The sequence below is a fragment of the Peromyscus maniculatus genome, chromosome 2, assembly GCF_049852395.1.
Source record: "Peromyscus maniculatus bairdii isolate BWxNUB_F1_BW_parent chromosome 2, HU_Pman_BW_mat_3.1, whole genome shotgun sequence".
NCBI classification, from domain to species: Eukaryota; Metazoa; Chordata; class Mammalia; order Rodentia; family Cricetidae; genus Peromyscus; species Peromyscus maniculatus.
Genome location: NC_134853.1, coordinates 123731675 through 123753384, shown reverse-complemented (window position 1 = coordinate 123753384; position 21710 = coordinate 123731675). Strand labels below are relative to the sequence as shown.

At 39.9% G+C, this 21710-nt stretch overlaps 1 protein-coding gene across 4 annotated transcripts in view; it reads left to right on the top strand.

The window, feature by feature from the left end:
* Positions 1-21710, top strand: part of Dnai4 (dynein axonemal intermediate chain 4) — a 67492-nt gene that overhangs the window by 12724 nt on the left and 33058 nt on the right. For 2 of the 4 annotated variants that reach the window (XM_076564610.1, XM_016005697.3), the window contains exons 2-7: positions 378-552; positions 7385-7569; positions 9051-9163; positions 13350-13506; positions 15825-15964; positions 17667-17795. In XM_076564610.1, the coding sequence (XP_076420725.1) occupies positions 378-552; positions 7385-7569; positions 9051-9163; positions 13350-13506; positions 15825-15964; positions 17667-17795 (899 nt within the window). The remainder of the gene's footprint in view (positions 1-377; positions 553-7384; positions 7570-9050; positions 9164-13349; positions 13507-15824; positions 15965-17666; positions 17796-21710) is intronic. The other 2 variants (XM_076564612.1, XM_076564611.1) reach the window with 1 other exon arrangement.

Below are 21710 nucleotides of genomic sequence, written 5' to 3'. Positions count from 1 at the left end.
CCAGCTCAAACCTCCCATTTCCTTATGCTCTCATCACCCATTCTTGGCCCTCCATTACCCACCCCCTTACTCCCAGTTTGCTCGTGTAGATCTCATCTATTTCTCCATCACTGGGCGATCTGTGTGTCCCTCTTAGGGTCCTCCTTGTTAGCAAGCCTCTCTGGAGCTGTGGGTTGCAGTCTGGTTATCCTTTGCCTGACATCTAGTATCCGCTTATGAGTGAGTCCATACCATGTTTGTCCTTCTGAGTCTGGGTTACCTCACTCAGGATGATATTTTCTAGTGAAACAATGATATCATGAAAGTTGCAGGCAAATGGATGGAACTAAAGTTTCTTTTCAATTCTGGGTCTTCTGTATTTTCTTTTCCTGGTACAGGAGTCCCAGCTCACAACCAAGGAAGTCCATCACCTTTACCCAAACCAAAACAAGCACAGGGAAAGGATATCCTGGAGCAACTCAAAGCAGGATGGGCATGTCAAGAACTACTGTTTCCGTGCCGGGCATGAAGCCGGCAGAAAAACTGAGCATTCTGGGCACGAAGACAGTACAGGTAACATTCTTTTCTTCCCCCCAGAACATTCTTGTTATGTTTACTTACCTAATTTTTGTGTTCATGTGTGTGGGCATGTACACCCTCGCACTGGTGTGGAGGTCTGAAGACAACAAGGGAGAACTGTTTCTCTTCTTCCCCCTTGGGGGTTCTTGAGATCAAACTCAGATCTTTAGGCTTGGCGGCAAGGACCCTCATCCCCTGAGCTATTCTGCTGGCCCCACAGGTAACTTTGTTTTTTTAGAATTCTGAGTTGTGTGGGGTTTTTGTTTGTTTGTTTGTTTGTTAAGATTAATCTATTTACAATTATGTGCGTGGAGGGATGTGCACATGAGTGTAGGTACCTCCTGAAGAGGGTATCATCACATTCTCAGGAACTAGAGTTACGAGCATTTGTGAGCTGCCCGATGTGGGTTCTGGGGACTAAACTCTGCTCTGACTGCAGGAATAGTGGTACGTGCTCCTAACTCCACTGAGCCAGCTGTCCAGCCCCCGAGTTTATTTCTAAATAATTATAATCTCCCTCCTCCTGGCAGCTGTCAAGAGTTACAGATTGACTGGACTGTTGTTTTTCTCTCAAACTCCAGTAAAATTGTCCTTGAGTCTCAGTGTGTGCCAGGGTGAACGTGTGATGGTCTGAGGACAACTTGCAGGAGTCCGTCCAGTCCACCCCAGAGCACCAGCATGACAAAGAGTACCTGTACCTACCATGCTGTTTCCTTAGCCCAGTGGCACCATTTGGAAGCCAAAACAGCTGGGCGGTGGTAGCTCAAGCCTTTAATCTCAGCACTTGGGAGGCAAAGGCAGGCAGAGCTCTTTGAGGTAGGGGCTGGCCTGGTCTACAGAGTGGGTTCCAGGATGGTTAGGGCTACACAGAGAAAATCTGTCTTGAAAAACCAAAAAAAAAGAAAAGAAAGAAAAGAAAAACAAACTGGAAAACACACAAATGCCCATGGATAGATAAATAAAACATGATATAGTCACACAGTGAAATACTATATAACAGTGAAATGAATATTCTCAGACTATAGTAAGTAATACAAATGAATCTTGCTTGAGTAATAGTGAACAAAAGAAACCAGTATCAAAGACTCCATTTCATATGGCTTCATCTAAGTGAAGCTTACAAGCTAATGTGATGTCAAGGCAATTCCTACTTTGGATGGAAGATACTAGCTCTCCTGAAAAAAAACTTCTGGGGTGCTGGTAAATTTCTGTTCCTAAATCTGATTGTTGAGTACTAATAGTGCTAGTTGGTTAGAGAATTCACTAGGTTGTAAGCTCCATGCGTACTTTTGTGTGTGTGTATTCTATGGAAATTAAAAAAAAACTATTAAAGATACTTAAAGTTATGAACAGGAAGAAGGAAAGGGATTGTGAATGTGAAGTAATTAGTAATTATCACTGTGAGGAGAAAGGTTTTGATCCATATGGACCAAGGCCAATGAGTAGCTGGAGCAGGGGCTGGGGGTGGGGGCATACCAGTGTTTTACTATTTTGTTTGATCACATTTTTATAATTTTGTATAACTATAAAATCAAATTTTGTAATTGAAGGGAATAAAACTAAGACCAAAATATGTAATAAATAAATTAGGAAATATTAGTAGAAGGCTATTAGAATATTTATTTAAAGTATCTTGTATTTGGCAATTTCAGTAAAGCGACAGGATGCATGCACACTTAAAATCATTAGCCTTCTGCTATACCAGTGACAAGCAATCAGAAAAAAAAATCAGAAACAATCCCACTTACAATAGCTTTCCAAAAGTGCCTAAGCATCAAAGACCCCAATTAGTCACAGCAATGCTGAGCAAAAATAACACTGCTGAAAGTATGACCATACCCAGTCAGTTTATACTGCAGAGCCCTAACATTATGAACAGCATGGCACCAGCACAAATGGACACATGGGTCACTGGAGTATAAAAAAGGACCCAAGTCCAAGGTCGTACAACTGTAGCCACCTAATTTTGACAATGGTGGCAAAAATATGCACTGGAAAAAAAGATAGCCCTTTCAAAAAGTGCTGGAGAAACTGAACAGCTACGTGTAAAAAATTGAAACAAAATCATCTTGGACAAAACTCAACTCCAAACAGACTGAAGAGTTCAACATAAAACCTGAAACTCTGAAAGTGCAGGGGGAAAGAGTAGGAAGTTTACGTAAAGATATAGGCATCAGTAAGGACATTCTAGATAGGGTTACAATTACCCAAGAAATGAGGCCAATAATCCACAAATGGAATCTTATAATTTCCAACAAAGGAAACTGGGAAGCTGTCAAGTGAGTGAAGAGGCGCTATAAAATGGAAGAAAATCTTTGCCAAATATACATCCCACAGAGGGTTAATATCCAGCATATGTAAAGAACTCACAGAACTAATGATCATGAAAACAACCCAATCTAAAACTTAGCAGTGGGTGTATGAAACTGAACGGAGACTTCCTTTTTAGTTGGGAGATTTGAATTATTTCAATCTCCCTAGTTTTCATTGATCTCTTTAACTTGTTGGTCTCTTCTTGTTTTAATTTGGTAAGCCATATGCATCTACAAACTCATCCATTTCTTTCCGGTTTTCCAGTTCAGTGGAGGATATATTTTCAAGATAAAACTGATGCTGTTTTGAATTTTATTGGTATCTGTTGTAATTGTTTCCTTTTCATCTCTAATTTTGTTTGGGTTTTCTCTCATTCTTTTGGTTAGTTTAGCTAAGAATTTGACAAATCTTGTTCATTGTTTCAAAGAACCAGTACTTTCTCTGTTTATTTTTGGTCAGTTGGTGAAAGGGTATTGAAGTCACTCACTACTCTTGTGCCAGAATTCATTTGTTGCTTTGTATTGACTAGGATTTGTTTTATGAAATTGGGTGTCCTGTGCTCAGGGAGTCTGTGTTTAGGATTATAATGGCCTCCTGATGGTTAGTGTACAGTGACTGCCTTTATCACCTCTCAAGAGTTTGGGTCTGCAGTCTTTCAGAACAGCAACATCTGCTTCCTAGGTCCATTTTCTTTCAATACTTTCTCCCATCCTTCCACACTAAGGTAGATAGGTCTCTTTTGTGGTTAGGTGGGTTTCTTGGGGGCAGCAAATAGACAGTTTCTGCTCTTTGATCCAGTCTGTTAGTCTGTGTCATCTGATTGGGGAAGTTGAAGACATTAATAGTCACAGTTACTATTGAAAGATGTTCAGTCTTCTTGTCATTTTGTTGGTTTTATAATGTTTAGATTCCCTCCCCAACTATTATTCTAGCATGGTTTATTTTTTTCCCCATGGCCTTGTGGATGGATTTGTTTTTTCTCTTCAGTCCAAATGATTCTTCATGTGTTATTATTGCTTTTTTTTTTTTTTGATAAGGTGTCTCTGTGTAGCCCATCCTGGAACTCACTCTGTAGACCAAGCTGGCCTCAAACTCAGAGATCCACTTGCTTCTGCCTCCCAAGTGCTGGGATTAAAGGCATGCACCTCTACTGCCCAGGACTTTATGTATTTTTGTAGAACTGGCATGGTGATCATAAATTCCTTTAATCTTTTTTTAATGGGGAGTTTTCATTTTTCCTTCAATTATGGTAGTCTCTGTTGCAGTGGTTCTCAACCTTCCTAATGCTGTAACCCTTTAATACAGTTTCTCATGTTGTAGTGACTCCCAACCACAAAGTTATTCCACTGCTACTTCATAACTGTAATTTTGCTACTGTTATGAATTGCCATGGGATAATACTTTTGTACACTGGTTTAATAAAATTCTGATTGGTCAGTAACCAGACAGGAAGTATAGGCAGGATAAGCAAACAAGGATAATTCTGAGAAAATGAAGGCTGAGGGGCCACCAGCCCACCGTCCAGGGAGCAGCATTTAATGGCACACAGGTAAAGCCACGGAACATGTGGCAACATATAGATGTACAGAAATGGGCTGAGTTTAAGTATAAGAGGTAGTCAGTAATAAGCTTGAGCTAATGGATGAGCAGTTTTAATTAATATAAGCGTCTGTGTGTGTGTTTACTTGGGGGACACAAGTGGGAGAGATTTGTCCCTATCACCAGCAGGCCGGGACACAGGAAAACTTCCAACTACAATGAATCATAATGCAAATCTCTGATATGCATGATATCTGATATGTGAGCCCTGTGAAAGTGTCATTCAGCCCTTAAAGGGGTCAAGACCCATAGGTTGAGAACAGTTGCTTTATTGGATTTGTTCTGTTTCAGATCTTGTAATAGGTCTGTCTAGGCCCTTCTGGCCTTTTAGCTGAATGGCCTGCTGTCATTCTGATGAGCCTGCCCTGGTGTGGGACTGGGAGTTTCCTTCTTGCTGCTTTTAATATACTTTTGTATATTAAACTCCTCTTGCATCAAACACCTTCCATTTACTTCTGTGTAGTTTGTGTTTTAATTATGATGTGATGGGGAAGACTCTGTTCTATTTCATTTGTTTGGTGACTTAACTTCCAGTATCTATTGACATCTCCTTCTTGACTAAAGTTGTTTCGGTTGATCCTTTAAAAAGTGTTTTCTGACCTGGTTGTGGTGGCACAAGCCTTTAATCCCAGTACTTGGGAGGCAGAGGCAGGTGGATTTCTGTGAGTTCGAGGCAAGCCTGGTCTACAGAGTGAGTTCTAGGATAGGCTCCAAAAGCTACACAGAAACTGTGTCTCAAAAAAACCAAAAAAAAAAAAGTGTTTTCTGTGGTTTTGGAACTAGATCCATCTTCTTCTGTGCCTGTCATTCATACATTTGCTGTTTCTGACTGTCCCGTGTCTCAGAATTCTCACCCTTGTATCTTGGCCCCTTTTTGACACCTTTAGTTCATCACCTTGCCCTCAAGCTCAGCTGTTCTGTCAACTCCTTGTCTGTTCTATTAGTGAGCCTTCCCATGGGCTCTTTATCTCACGCAGGTTTTTTCATTTCCAGTTTCAGACTGGTTTCACCTTAGTATTTTCAGCTCTTTGTTGAAGTCCTATTTCATCTCTTACAGCACCTCTCTTATTTCATCCATTTGTTTATGCTTTCAATCAGGAACTTATTTTCTTCCTTTAGCATATGTATCTTTTTTTAAGTTCCTTGGCTGGGATTCCACCTGTCTCACTCTTGTTAGATGCCATTACTATAGAATTCGTAATTTTGGGATGAGTTGTGTTGGTTACTTCATTGGGATTTATATATCTGGTATTATTTAATCGGCCACATTTTTTTTCAGTTAAAGTATTTGCTATGTTCATGTGGAATTTGGATATGATACAGTTGAGTGTGTAGTTCAGCATAAAGTTCCTTAGTCCAGGAGCTGAGTGCTTGGTGTAAAGCATTGTATTATTCCCTGCCCAGAATATTAACTGCAAGAGCAACCTCAGCTGCTTGATACTCCCACTCTGCAAATGTCATACTAGCCAGTAGTCACATTGGTGCCTTTGATTTCAATAACCATTGGGGGATAAATAATCAAGAATAATATGGCATAGACTCAGGATTAAGTATTGATCAGACTTGGAAAGGAAAATAAAAACGAGGTGGGTAAAGGAAGTAGGAAAGGAAGTTGAGAGACTGTTATGGTCCACAGATTTTAGACATTGTTAAGTTGTAGACGGTTATAATTGAGAAGTAAATGGGGAGAGGGTAGGATGAGAGAAGGAAGAGGTTGGCTATATTCAATGTCCCGAAGAGTACAGTAAAGAATATTTTAGAGTAAGCTGAATGGAAACATGAACAAGTGTCCTAAGACCTGAGCAATATATAAACAAAAGCAAAACTGTCAGGAGACATATACATGAGACTGGAAGAAAACTGTTTAAAAAATAGGAAATAGGAAATAAAATGATTAATGTTTTAGTTACTTTTCTCTTGCTTTGATAAAACACCATGACCAAGGCAACTTATGAAAAAAACCTGTATTTGGGCTTGTGATTTCAGAGGGTTAGAGTCCAGGGTAGCAGAGTGAAGGAACAGCCTAGAGTTCACATCTTGGTCCACAACCACAAGGCAGGGCAAGTGCTGAGAACCCCAGGAGTCTTTTGAAACCTTGTCTCCTATGCCCAGTGACACACCTGCTCCAACAAGGCCACACCTCATAGTCCTTCCCAACAGTTCCACCAAATGGGAACCATATATTCAAACATGAGCCTATGGGGGCCATTCTCATTCAGACTGCCACAGTACCTGTGGAACAAATTGCTGGCGCAACAATATAACAATATAAATAGAATATGGTTCTATTTTTCTGACTGCTCTATGTTTTAACATTAGAGTGTAGTATTACTTTTTAAAACCTTACTATAAAAAAGTTTTCTGTAGCTGGGTGTGGTGGCATACGCCTTTAATCCAAGCCCTCAGGAGGCAGAGACAGTTGGATCCCTGAGTTCAAGGCCAGCCTAGTCTATAGAGCAAGTTTTAGGACAGCCAAGACTACATAAACTGTCTTAGAAAAGCAAAAACAAACTAATTAAATAAGTAATTAATTAAAAAGTTTGTTGTCATGCCAGCAGCTTCTATATGCATCTTGTCATTTTTGATTACATCAAGAGGCCATGTCAAGTGACTGGCTATACCATCCAGGTTCCTCTAAGGTACTTACTGTATGCTGCTCAGTGACTGAAATCAGCTAAAATTTTCAAGTCATATCTCTGTATTTATTACTTGTATATAGGTACATAAGTAAGATTTTTTTTTGTTTTGCCTAGTTAAACTTCAAGCATAACATTTTGTACCATTCAAGTTTTTATGTTTATCTTGTCCTAAGAACATTATACTTAATATTTTTCTGCTATACGTGTTTCTGTTCTCTAGGAGTTAGAAACCTCTTCTTGTCTGGTTATTCACTTTAAATGACCATTTTCTACAGGTGTTTGATGCAAGAGGAGTTGATGTTACTCCCCGACCTCTCTACCATCCAGATCCACATACTGGAACAATAAAGCCAAGTAAACTTTTGACGTCACAAGAAGGATCACTTGGATCAGAATTTATTTCTTCCTATAGCCTGTATCAGAATACAGTTAACCCTAGTATGTTAGGGCAGTTCACAAGGTGAAGTATACTGGCCCTAGTTCTTTTCATTTCACTTATATTGTTCTTCCATTTGTATTGCATACATCCAGTCTTCTAACTTCAATCCATCAATCCTAGTGGTCTAGCTTTTCTGTTTTAATTGTATTCATGTTCAGAGATAGACTAAAGATTTCCCACAAATTCCAAAACATTGTGAAAAGTGTGTAGATTTTACTTAAGATTGCCCAAGGAACCAAAAGAAAGGACTAACTTCACAGTTGGTTGCAAATTCCAATTAGCTACTTTGCCCCTGTGTCTTTGGATTTTGTTGCTGTCAGTTAAAATACAGTGCAGTCACACTGCTCTAGAGCCCGCCCGCATGCACTCAATGCACACATGAAACATGGAAGGCCAGATGAGAAACAATAGATCTTCCAGTAAAGTTAACCTCTTGGTAAGCAATTGAAACCATAAAGGTAAGATGTTACAGAGTAAAGTTATGATCGTTTGTTTAAAATTTATTTTTGAATTCTTCTGTCCATTTCCTGCTATAAGTATATATCCCATGTGAAAGCTTTTCCTGGGGAGATGTAACACACATCTACTCACCCCAGAAAGGGAACCCATGACTGAACAAAACTAATGATCTCATCAAAGTCCAGCATGGTGAGATGTGAGTTTTTTTTTATTGGCGTTACTAACAGGAGTTGGGTGAAGGGAGGCTTACAGGAATAGGGATGACTCAGAAAAGCAGATCCCACATGGTGACCACAAGCCACTCCCCTGAGCTCTCTGCACAACACGCAGGCAGCTCCAGCCCCAGAATCTCTTCCCTCCCTAGTTGAGATGCTCAGTCCCCTCTCCGGCAGTTGTTTTCTCCTCTTGAGCTGGGGAGGGACCTTTGAGACTCTTCCAAGTGACTGTGTTTTCCAGGCATGACCTTTTATTTACCTCCCGAGTCTCATGAGCTTTCCCCCACCCCCTCTCGTAGGCAAGGTTTCCATTAGCACAGTAGCCATGTCTTAAATCCCCCTTCGAGAGGAGGAAACCAACCGCTGTACAGTGTAGCTGTGTCTTGTTACCTTTCGGTGGGATGTTTGTAAAATTGAACTTTTGAGAAGAGTTGTGAAGGATGCCCAGAAAACACGTGAGAAGCGAAGGGAAGAACATTCTTGGCCGAGGCCCTAAACAAGGCTAGGATGGAGGCACTCGGACATCCGACAGCAAAATGAAAAGAATTGATAATGAAAATGGAGTCTGCCAGGGAGCTGTATTTTAGATATTCATTCAAAATATACATTGGGAACACACTGATGGCCTCTGGATATAGATTTGATACGTTTTTCAAAATATATTTTCACTTTTTAAAGAACATGAAAAATTAGTGGAAGATTTAAAAGTTATTTTGATTTACGTTGCATAATCTTGTATATTTGGTTTTTCTGTCCATTAATGTAGTCTGATTTACACTTTTAGTTTCTCGTAAGGCCATTGAACAAATGTGTTAATAACTTTCAAAGGTCAATCATGGGGAACAGCACAGTGTCGAAGTCCAGTGTGTCCACAACTGAATCAATAACAGAGGACCTAGAAGAACCAGCTTACAAGAAGGAAAGGCTAGCTAGTTTTGCAGGTAGTAAAAACATTATTTTTTTTAAAAAAAAAAAACTTACAGTTTTAATGTATTTTCAATGGTTTAACCCCCCACACTGAAATTGCCATTGTTCGTAACATTTGTAAAATCTAGATTATTTTGTCACAGTGTGTATACCATTTTAAGATTAATTTCTTAATTGTGCCTGAAAGTAGATAGAAAGGAACTAAGGACCTGTCTCAGTGGAGGAACATTTGCCTACATGGAAGGCCCTGAATTTTGTCCTTAACAATGAGAGTCCCCTCTCGTGTGTGTGTGTGTGTGTGTGTGTGTGTGTGTGTGTATGTGTGTGTGTGTGTGTGTGTGTGTGTGTGTGTGTGTGAGAGAGAGAGAGAGAGAGAGAGAGAGAGAGAGAGAGAGAGAGAGAGAGAGAGCTAAAGAGAAACTCCCATTTTTTTTTCCTATACATGTAGATACAGTCAACACTTGGAAATTGTTATCATTCTTTTGAAGTGTTTATTTTATGTGTACGGGTGTTTTGCCTGTGTGCATGTCTGCAGTATGTGTGTGTGCAGTGCCTGCAGAAGCCAGGGGAGTACATCTGATCCTTTGGAACTAGAACTACAGACCATCATGCGTCTTCCTGCGCATGCTGGCACGTGAACCTCAGTTCATCTGCAAGTGGTAGTAGCCACTGAGCATCCTTCCAGCCCCTCATCCTTTTTTAATCTCGAGTTGTCAAGTGAATAATCATAGTCTTTACATAAATAAGGGTCTGTTTGTGAAATAATTGAGTGCTTTGCTCCATCTTTGCCTACTGTTCTTCAAGAAAAGAAGCTAGGGCCCTTTAGAGAAACAGCTGGTTTCTGGGTCTTGGGCAGATATAAGATGAGAAAGAAAGTAAAAAAAAAAAAAAAGTGCTTGGGAAAAACCCTGCCTCTCCCCACCCCACCCCCAAAAAAGAATGAGAGGGACACAGCAGTCATTAGTGTTCCCATTAGCCAAAGGCAGACAGGTTCAACATCAGGAAGTATAGTGCTCGTTAGCGGTGCTCGTGAGCCCATACTTAGATATATGATAAAGGGTAGAGTAGAGAAGCATTTTAATTCCTGTGTGGATATTTGTCCTTCAAGGTGGAGCTTTCCTATCCTCTTACATGTGGGCTTTGCACCATGGCTTTCTCCAGGCTACAGTGTATGCAAACAGAAACTAGTCTCAGCTAAGTAGTGATGATGTCAGCAAGAAGTCGTATGGATAGCCTTGATGTGCCATAAGATGAGACCTTACTCCTCTATTTCCTTCCAGAAACCTAAACAGAAACATGTTCTACATGTACGACCAATACCCCTCAGTCTTCTAACACAGGAAACTGCCACAGTCTAGGAAAACCTAAGGGACAGGATGACCAAATGTGGTGTTTGGGCTGGTATTTTGGAATACATTATGAACTTTTAGATGACATTAAAGATGAAGCAGACTGGAATAAAAGCTGGGCTTCAGATGACAAAGTATCACTGCTGGTCCATTAGCTGCCCTAGGTACACCATATGAATGTTTCCGGTGGGGAACCACTGAGGGCAGGTTGTACTCAGACACGAATATTCTTACACATTGTCTACACCTTGAATATTCTAAATGGAAAGAATTGCTCTAAACTATCTTAAAAATCTTTCACACACCTTCTGGGTGTTCTGCCGCATGCACTTTTCAGAGCCAAAAGGAGGTTGATGCTTGGAAATGCTTGGAGTTTTATTTGTATGATGGGGCAGCATGTTAGGCACAGACTGCCGCTTGCTCAGCACAGAGATAAATGAGTAATAGATACTTTTACATGGACTCATAAAGTACCCGTGGTTGGCACATATGTGTTTGTGAGGAGAGAGAAGCACTATTTTATAACTCGATCTGATTGTAATTGCATGGGACTCATTGTAGCCAAACAACAGCTTGAGGAAGGCTTCATGGATTGTTCCTTACTGAGGTCTCTTAATGTGACCAGGTAATATATCTTTTTCCTTACCCAGTTTTGAATTAATTGAAAAACACAGGGTAAGGGCAGATATGCTGGAAACAAAACGCCACATTATGAGTAAAAGTGCTTTTGAAGCCTCAAAGGTAACAGGTCTCACCCATTAACTAAATGCTGTAGACTACTACAGCTTCTTCCCTGTCCCTCTGGAGGGGCTTCCTGTGCGAAGATGTAAAAGGGAACCATGATGGCTCTACACAGCTAGAGATCTCTTGAAGAACATCAGGGGTGGAGAAAGATGTACTTCCTCTGTCACTGAAAGCAAAAAGTGCATTGATAGGAATTTCGGTAGAGATGCCAATGTAGTTTCCATTTATTGTAAGAACAGTCTGGAGCCTGTGGTCATGATGCATGAACTAGATTCCATAGGTACAGAGTGCTGCTTGAATTTGCTTTTTTAATGTTTCAAATTCGGGTAACGTTCAGGAGATGATAGATCTGCACAAAAGTCCAGTTGCTGTTCTGTGGTTTTGTCTGGATAGTGTGCTTCTCTGCCATTAAAGAAGACTTCTTTTCCCCAAGTCTAATACATAACTGATGTTGTCACATTAGAGTCCATATGTGTGCTATATCTCGTGCGAGGTTGTTTTTAGAACTGTCTGGGCCACAAGGCTACTTTATATATAGCCAAGTCATTAACCAGCATCTGATGCTCTAAAAGAGTAGTCAGAGGATTAAGAGCCTGTTCTTTTCAGTCTCCAGATTCCCTGTGTTCCTGTGGAGCATTAGACATCTTACTCCTGCTTCTTTTCTTCATTGATGCTGTAGGAAATCTGAACTAGATATACCTCAGAACTGTCCATGTGGACAATTCGTTTACTTCTTTTTGCTTATCCTATCTTACCCAGATTACTTATTTAAATCTTGTCTTTATTTTAAAATCTATTGCAGAGCAGATTTTTTTTTTTAAGAATCCTTAAGAAGGGCTTGCAATTGAAGACTTCTTCTTTCCTGACCTTTATTTTATGTCATTGTAACTACAGTGTAGACTGTGTTCTGGGCTAGCGCTTCATTTAGAATTGTAGTGCAAACATTTCCATAGTATCTTAAAAATACATGTATTAGAATTTCATGCGTGGATGAGAATGTGTTCCTATATGTAACCATTCCAGATGTTGGTTGTTTTGTTTTGTTTTTTTAAAGATACTTGTAGTTTGTTTTAGATTTTTAGGAGGTTGTTTTTCTCAGGTCCTGAGCATTAAGAGGAGACTGAGTCTTCATCATACTCTTGCTTTATTGTCCTAAATCAAGTCAAACTTGACCCATTATAGTCTTGTGCATCTCTGCTTTCTCCTCTTTTGATAAGAAAAGCACACAGAAACCTGGTATGGTCCATGCCCGTAATGCCGGGACACTGGAGGTGGGGACAGAAGGGCTGCAGGTTAGAGACCAGCTTGGGCTATGTGGTGAGGGCCTGTCTCAGAACCCCAGGCCAATTGAACCGTGACCCATAGGCCACATCAAGGGTGTTTCTTGCCTGTAACCCATTCCAGGCTTTCTCATCTCTGAAATTCTATCCTTAGCAAAATTCTCCTATTTTAAAAATCTCTCACTATTCTAAAGATTTGGACCAATCTTTTTTTAACATTATTACTTATTTGTGTGAAAATTGAGATTGTATCATACCTATAGTCAACCAGACCTGTTGAAAAGTCCTATGTCTCTTGTTAAAGATGATTAAAGGTGGGCTATAAAAAAACAAAAACAAACAAAATAATCAGTAAGGCTGATGAGGCCCCAAAGGGTCAGGTGCCTTTCCCAATACACATGCCCCCATCTTCCTTCTCAATAGCACCAACAACTACCTCAAAATCCCGAGCAGAAAACAGGATAACTGTAACAGGATTGTGCTTGGGGCTGTGCCCAGAGGTCTGAGACTAGGCTAGCATTGATACCTGCAGCAGCAAAGCAGGCTGTTAGGGCTTCTCCAGTTGTTTTCACAGAGGTTAAATAGAGCACTGTTTAAAGACACTTGCTATGTGTGTGTCATTGTTTCTTAGTGACTAGGCAGTTTGCACACTCACTATGTGTGTGATCATTGTGACTTAGTGACCAGGAAGCATGTACACATGCCGTGTGTGTGTGTGTGTGTGTGTGTGTGTGTGTGTGTGTGTGTGTGTGGTCACTGGGTCTTAGTGATTAGGAAGTATGCACACTAGCAGCTCCAGGATGATATTACTATGGTATGTATTTCAGATGTGCGAGTTCTGAGGACCACACCTGAAACAGCTCTGACAAAGGAAGACCTGGAGAAGGACATACAGATCATTCTTTCAGAGACAGAAATGCTGAGATTTTTTGATCTGCCAACAGTCACGTTTGCAGTAGACTCTGAAGAAGCTGAGAAAATAGTGTATGTGTAGTTCAATTGTCTATATTACTTCTGCATAGCTCAGGTGCCGAATTAGAGGTTCTTGTTCTTTTGAAGAGCCCTTGGAGATTTCTAGGAATGTGCCCTTGAAATTATATCCATACTCTGTGATCTTACATGGATATGTTTATATCACATGACATTTTTCTATAGGAAAAGCCTTTATCTTTAGCATAGCCTGCGTAATTATGTGAACTTCTGAAGAAGAATAGTCAGCAGGACCAAGTTCTAGTGTCCTGTCACAGTTGTATGACCACAGTTAATGTATGTTACAAAATAGCCAGAAGAGATGATTTGGGGCTCCCCTCAAAGAATAAATGTTTGAGGTGGAAGATATGTTCTTTCCTGTGATTTACTAAACCCAGTACATGCACATATCCAAAGCATGAGGGCCCGAGTTAGAGTCCCAAGAGCCCGCTCAGAAAGCTGTGTGGTTGGTATGGGAGGCCTGGAGACAGGAGGACTGCAAGGATTTGCTGACTGCTGGCCCAGCTCCAGGGATTAAGAGAGTGACGGGCCGCCTGACATTCTCCTCTGGCCGCCATGTACCATCACTCACAGCTATAGGTGTATTTACTGCACATACATTTAAATAACTGACACATACAACAATAATTAATAAATACATTAAAAATTATTCCCTCAGATTGAAGTTGATAAAAATATACCAAATCAATAAAAAGACAAGATGTTATTAAAGGATAAACAACAGATCCTAAATTCAGACTCTGAGGATGTTAGAGCTATGGTACGATTGGATATAAAATGCAAAATAGTTGTGAAATGTTTCAGCAATTAAGTTGGTTAAAACATTTACATTAAGAAACTCTGAATGACACATTTGGATAAGAACTTTATGCAACTGTCAAAAAAGCAAACATTGGTTTAAATGTAATTGAGTAAAGATTAAATGGCCGAAAAAAATAGGTCTGAATAACTATATAACAAATAACAAAATGAAACGTAAAAAGAAAATGGATTATAAAAATAATGGTCTAGCATGTCAGTGTTTCAAACATGCACAGTACCAATCACAGAGGACTGTTCAGAGTGAGGGAGGCTGTCCTGAGCTGCCAACAGACTCTTGTATAGAAGTAAAAATGAAATCAACAGAAACATCCTCAGTGCATTGTGCTGACAGGCCTGAAAACCAAATATAAAGAGAAGAAGGCTTTTTCAAGGTTTATTTTTATTTGAGTGTGTGTGTGTGTGTGTGTGTGTGTGTGTGTGTGTGTGTGTGTGTGTATAAGAGAGAGAGAGACATACACACACACGAGAGAGAGAGAGAGAGAGAGAGAGAGAGAGAGAGAGAGAGAGAGAGAGAGAGAGAGAGAGAGAGAGCACTCTGCTATGTGTATGTGGGTGCTAGGAGAGGCCATAAGAGGGTGTGACATTTCCTAGAACTGGAGTTACATGTGGTTGGAGTTTCCCAATGTGGATCCCGGGAGTCAAACTCCAGGCCCTCTAGAGGAATAGCAAATGCTCTTAACCACTGAGCCATCTCTGTACCCCAAAAGAAGATTTTTTTTTTAAGTAGAAGAAAATATAGGGAAAAAATGCAGAACCTTTAGAAAAGCAGACAGACTATTTAGGGAAGATCACTTCATAATGAAAGAGGAGGGTATAACAATTTTAAATTAAAATTTCAAAGTGGAACTTTTCTTTGACTGCTCTGAAATGAAAAATTAGTAAATTCCAACTAAGGCATTCACATACATACTGGGAGGTTAGAAAACATTTTCTAGATTAATGAAATTAAAATGTGGATTTAAAAATACTTATAACTAGGCAGTGGTAGCACACACCTTTAATCCCAGCACTGCAGAGGCAGAAGCAGGTGGCTGGATCTCTGTGAATTCAAGGCAAGTCTGGTCTACAGAGTGAGTTCCATGACAGCCAGGGCTGTCACACAGAGAAACTCTGTCTCAGAAAAAAAAATTCAAAAATACTCATAACTAACCAGTTATGAAAATAGCATGCACACAGTCCTGCAAAAGTAATACTTTGAAAGAATTTGTAGCTTTAGAAGATGTCCCTATTAAAGTTCAAAAATTCTCTGAAGAGACTGATAGCATATTATTGGTGAACATTGAAGGTAGTATGGACATTGGAAAGCACAGCATGAAATAGTCCTTTGGTGGCAATATAATGAAATATTTTCCTAAGGAAGTTTTAATACTCACTTCACACTTTGTTACACTCTGTATTAATGAAAACACTTGACAACATGTAATGTAGAAAGATGATGATATATGTTCATAATAATTTTTATTAATTAGCTACTTTTTGTTTTTTTACAGAGAGAAAAATGTGAATTATGAAGTCCTTTGTAGAAATAGATTAGGCAATGACTTATATGTGGAAAGGATGATGCAAACATTTAATGGAGCACCAAAGAATAAAGAGGTTCAGTGTGAAAAAATTGTAATGGAAGAAAAAGGTAATTTGTCTTATTACTGTTGGCAAACTGTTATATTTTAATATATGTTCCTGGAGTCTGTCAGTTAACACATGTTAATCTATATAAATAAAAATGGAAATTGATTTGCCCGGATAGCAATACTAGTTACTGTAATTTTTAATGTTCAGAATTTGACAAGGTAACAGGAAATAATCATAAAGTTATTTGAGTAACATAATTGTTCAGACTGATTTTTATTCACCCTATATCAGAACTCTGCACTCTTCAATTTATAAAAATTATAGAAAATGATTTTATGATATGGTTTGCTACTGCCACGTGCACTTTGTGTACTCCACACAACCTTTCCATTCTTCCTGTAGTAACTGGCTTAATGATCAACATAAGGCGACAAAGTAGATCCGATTATTAGCCTCCATGTCATAGATGAGGAAATAGCCATAGAGGAGTAACCTAAGTTGTTTTTGTCCTAGAACCTGTGCGCCTGGACACTACACTTACCTCCTCTCAATGTGTACAGACTAGCTTTTTTGAGGATACTGCATAAGCCAAAGCCCTTGGTGTGTGGGCAGGGGAAAAACTAGGAGAAAGAGCATACATAATCTGATTGCAGTTACATTTCTTTTTTAAAGATTAAAAATACAAACCTCTAGTAAAAAGAAGTATAGGGGTTTGTTGTTGTTGTTGTTGTTTTTAGTAGAAGAGTATTCATGTGTCTTGTAGGTGGGAATATTTATTACTCACCCTGACACTTCCTTTTATGTGAAAGAGCAAGACTAAATGCTCCAATCTCCTTTTAGTTTTTCCCTCATTCCTGCCTCAGAGCAGAGGTGTGGCTTGCCTGAATGGTACATTTGGGAGTACAAATATGGGTGTACCTGGACATCCTGCTGTTTTTCCTTCCCTGCTAGCCTGGTAGCAGAAAGCACAAATTCTTACTAGCATGAAACCCTGGGTTTGATCTACAGCACTGCATAAGTGAAGTGTGGTGCTGCATTCTGTAATGCCTCTGTTCTCTTGAGGCGTAAGCAGGTGGATCAAGTGTTCAAGGTTACCCTCAGTTGTATAGCAAGTTCAAGGCCAACCCAAGATACATGAGAACATATCTTGTACAAAACAAAAAGTATAATAATGGAAATGAGAATGTGTACTACAATTTGCAACAGAACATTTAGGAAAGAGGATGGGGTATTAATTCTTAATCATTACAAAAGATCCAGTCTGAGGAACAGAAAGGAAAAAAAAAAACCTAAGTTTTACCAAAATAGTTGTGTAGGGAACTTTACTGAGTAAAAAGAACTGAGATGCTTCCCATAAGCAGATCTGTAAACTCTAAGCTGTTATATGTTAGTCCCTAGCAAAAACACTGTCTGGATGTTACCCAAGTCCATATCCCATGACAGCCTTGCAGTGACAGGCTGATAGGGTGAGTCTTCTCTGGCCAGGGTGGGAAGGATGGAGAGACAGAGGTCAGATGAGAGTGAGGGTAACCTGGGCTACCCCTAAAACATGAAGGCGTTTCTAGATGCTAAGAGTGAGGTGGCTCAGGATCTCCCGAGGTATCCTTGTGAACTATTTCTTCATTATTTTCCTGCCAATGCTGCTAAAATTAACATGTTTTTAATAGAAAATAAGTTCAGATTTTTCTATGACCAGTTACATACAAAGCTGTAATACTAGAATTTGCTTTGAAATCCTTTTGCCTTTTCTGTCTGTTTAGGCATAATGGCCACGGCCTGGGATTTGTACGATTCTTTCAACGATCCCAGAGTTATGCTATCAGCAAAACCGTCCACAGTTGGAAGTAAAGGAAGTTTACTTGCTAAAGACCAGGACCAAAATCTAGACGGAAAGTACCATGGGCAAAAGTGAGGCTGCTTTCATTCCAGGGTTTGAAGGATGTCGTCACATAGCACTTTATGTGAAGTTTTGAAGCAGTTATGAAGTTTTCTTGTCCACAGAACATGAAAAGTACAACTTTTTCAGGGATTCTCCTTGTACTTTCACAGCTTCCTGGATTCCAAGCATGAAATTAGTTGTTTTTGTTTGTTTGTTTTTCTTGGATGCCAGTTAGGCATTTGTTGTCGTTTGAGACCTGGCCGAGAACTTGCGATGTGCACTGGACTGGCCTTAACTCAGAGATCCTCCCACCTCTGACTCTGAGTGCTGGGATTAAAGGCATTTACCACCATGCCGTGCCTTGTTTTTGAGTTTTTCTCTAATGCGTTTTTTGCTTCCTCTCTTTCTAAACTTTTTTTCCACACATATGTGTACGTATGTGCATGTTTGTGTACGTGGGTGTGCAAGTTTATGTGTGTGTGCACTATACCAATGTGAACGGAGGTCAGAGGGCAAACTTGAGTGTGGATCCTCACCTTCCACCCTGTTTGAGACAGTTGTGTTATTGTTTGCTACTGGGCACTCCAGGCTAGCTGCCTTTAAATTTGAATATTTAAAACATTACATCTTCTATTATTTGTTTGCTAGTTTTGTTTCATTTTCATTTTTTTTTTTACTACCCTCTTGATAGTTACTCCTTTTTTTGGTTCCTTTTAACTTGTGTGTGTGTGTGTGTGTGTCTATTCTTCAGTTTATCTTTGTATATTTGTTCAATTAGTTACTTGTCTGCATATTGCATTATATACACATGACTTACCAAAGTCCACTGGTATTAATATGTTACCAGTTCAACTTCTATGTTTGGTGGTTGGTTTTGGTTTTTGAGGGCAAGATTTTGTTATGTACCCTGGCTTGCCTGGAACCTGTAGGATACTAGGCTGTTATATCTCTGACTTTGCCTCCTGAGCCCTGGGATTATTAGGCATGAGCGACCATGCCTGGCGCTCCCTCTTTTGTTTACAATGTTTGCCTTGTATATTTATTCTAGATCAAGGAAGACATTTAGATATTTAGAACTGCATAAGACAATATAATTAATTCTTCAATCATAAATATCTCAGAAGAAATAAAATATACTTGCTTTACACACTCTAATTTTGTGTGTATATGTGTATTGTGTATGCTCAATTGTGCATGTAAATCCTCCTGAATACATGGAGAGGTCAAAGGACAATTGAAGTGGTCATTCTTCAGGTGCAGTCTGCTTTATTTTTTGAGACAGAGTTTCCTACTGGCCTTGGACCCAACAATTTGGCTCAACTGTTTTGCCAGTAAGCTGCAGGAACCCATCTCTCCTGAGTTAGGGGTGAGAACCATTAAAGCCAGCTGCTGCTGCTTCCATAGGCAAGGTCTCACTATGTAGCCCTAGCCGGACTGGAACTCATCATATAGACCAGGCTGGTCTCAGAGACCCACCTGCCCCGATCTCCTGATTGCAGGGATTCAAGGGGTGCACCACCAGGCCCGACCTACCTATCCTCCACTTTTCCACATTGAGCTCAAGTCCTCATGCTTGCACGGCAGACACTTCGCTAACTGAGCCTAGATCTTCTCCTAATTTTTACTGGATGTTTTTACTACAGAACTCTGGGTGAGTAGTTCTTTTTCATCCAGCATCAGAGGACATATGCAAATTCTTCTGGAATCCCTTGTTTCTAATGAAAAATGTGTTGATACTCAAATAATTTTCTTCCTATAAATACTTTCCCCCTTCACTGCTCTCAATATATTTTTTTTTAATCTTCCTGGATATTGTTTTTTTGGTCTTCTGTTTTCAGCCGTATAAATATGGTAAGTCTTTGGTGAATATCTTTAGGCTTCCTCTTCAAGGCTCATTCAGTCCCTTCACTCTGTTTTTGTTCTTTGCTCAGTTCTTTGTATCTTCAGAGCTGTTGTTTTCAGGCACTTTTTCCAGTGACAGTTTCTCCCCTTCTGAGATAATAGTCACCTGAATATTATAATCTCACAGGGCCCCAAGACTCTATTCATTATGTGTTTTCAGAGTAGTTTTATTTCATGTTTTTTTTAGTTGATGTTTATTCTCCTTGGTTTAAAGATTGTTTTTATTTTAAACAATGTGTATGCATGGCAGTGGGGGCGATGCACATGAACACAGTGCAGGAGGCCAGAAGAGGACATCAGAGCCCCTCAAGTTGGAGTCACCCTAGGCAGTTATGAGTTGCCAGATGTGGGTGCTGGGAGTTGGATTTGGTCTTCTGTAAGAGCAGTATGCACTCTTAACTATGGCCCCATCTCTCCACTTGTTTTTAAGATTAGTTTCTTACTTTATTAAAATGAGCTGGATGTGGTACACACCTTTCATCCCACCGCTTAGGGGCAGAGGCAGTCAGATTTCTGTGAGTTCATGCCCAGGCTGGTCTATGTAATGAGTTTGAGGACAGCCAGGATTACATAAAGAGACCCTGTCTCAACCCCCCACCACCCCCACAAAAATAGCTTGTTCATTATTCTTGCTTTGTGTTCATTGATACATCTTTATTTTTCCTTTCTAGTCTGTTATTTAACCCATTAATTGAAATTTAAATTCTGAAAATGTTTTTCACTTCTGTAACTCCTTTTTGTTTTTCTTTTTTTCATTTAAGTGTTCTCTTCCTTTGATAATACTTTTTATTTGTTCCAAGGGTGTTTATAAATTATGATGACCTATGTAAATTCTTTGTTAGATAATCCTACTGTCTCTTTCATCTTGGTGTTTGTGTCTACTCATTATCATCTTTTCAATTCAAGTTGAGATGTTCTTTGCTCTTGGTACAGGGAGTGACTTTCAACTGAAGTCTAGATGTAAAGCTTCCATTTTACTAGGCTTTGCCAGTGCGTTAGCCAGGGAGTGGGAGCCTTTGTCTCGTGGCTGCCAGTTGGTGGTAGACATCCGGAGTTTCTTAGATAGGGACTCACTGTGTAACCCCGGTGTCCTAGACTCACTTGTCTTCCTCAGCCTCCTGAGTGCTGGGATGATAGGCATGCACCAGACTCTGTAGAAGACTAGGGTTTTTGTTTTGTTTTGTTTTTTACCTGACTTCCTGTGGCACCTGAGTTTTGTTGCTGCTGAACTGTGATGTGCACTCCAGCTTCCTTCATACTTCTGTGGCTAAAATAGATAGGACTGCCTCATTACCTACGCAAATACATACAGCATCACTGACATCACAGAATAGAGACTGTTGTTATTATTGCTAGACAGTCATGAAAATTCTGATCCTTGACTCTGTCAACTTCAGTGGGGAGAAAGGAAACCCTGTTCATGCCTGGTGTCTGAGAATCCCAGGCTCCCCAGCTGTTCATGTCTGGCATTCTCATGAGTGGTAGAGGTGAATGTTCTGGTCCTCTACTGCAGCTTCTCATGATGAAGATGGCAGCCAGGCTGTCACTTGGCCTTTGTACTTCCTCCCAAGTTCTAAAGGACAGCTGCTGCAGTTGATGGGATGCCCTCTAACAGCATTGTTTAAGCTTCTCCTTGACCCTCTGAAGAGGGAGAACAGGCTTCTTGTAGGCATTCATCTTTGTGTTCCATGTGCTGCCAAGTTGCTGTCTTTGCTTGTGGTGTGTCTTGAATGTGCAAATCACCACTGTGCCTTTCCTTGGGTTTCATGGACCCTGAATAATCTTACTTCTCTTCTCCTTTCAAGGGCTCTTTGTATTTGTCTTCTGTCTAAAGTGTGTGTTTTTTTAAATTGGGTTTAACATAAGGAATAAAGAAAAGTGTATCCCATCTTCACAGAAGTTTTCACACTAGCAGTTTGCTAGGTAATGTGGTCGGGAGCATAGTGGCATCTATATTAGAGTTTGTAAAAGAACAGGACTGACGTATTAGTTACTTTTCTGTTGCTATGATAAAACACCATGA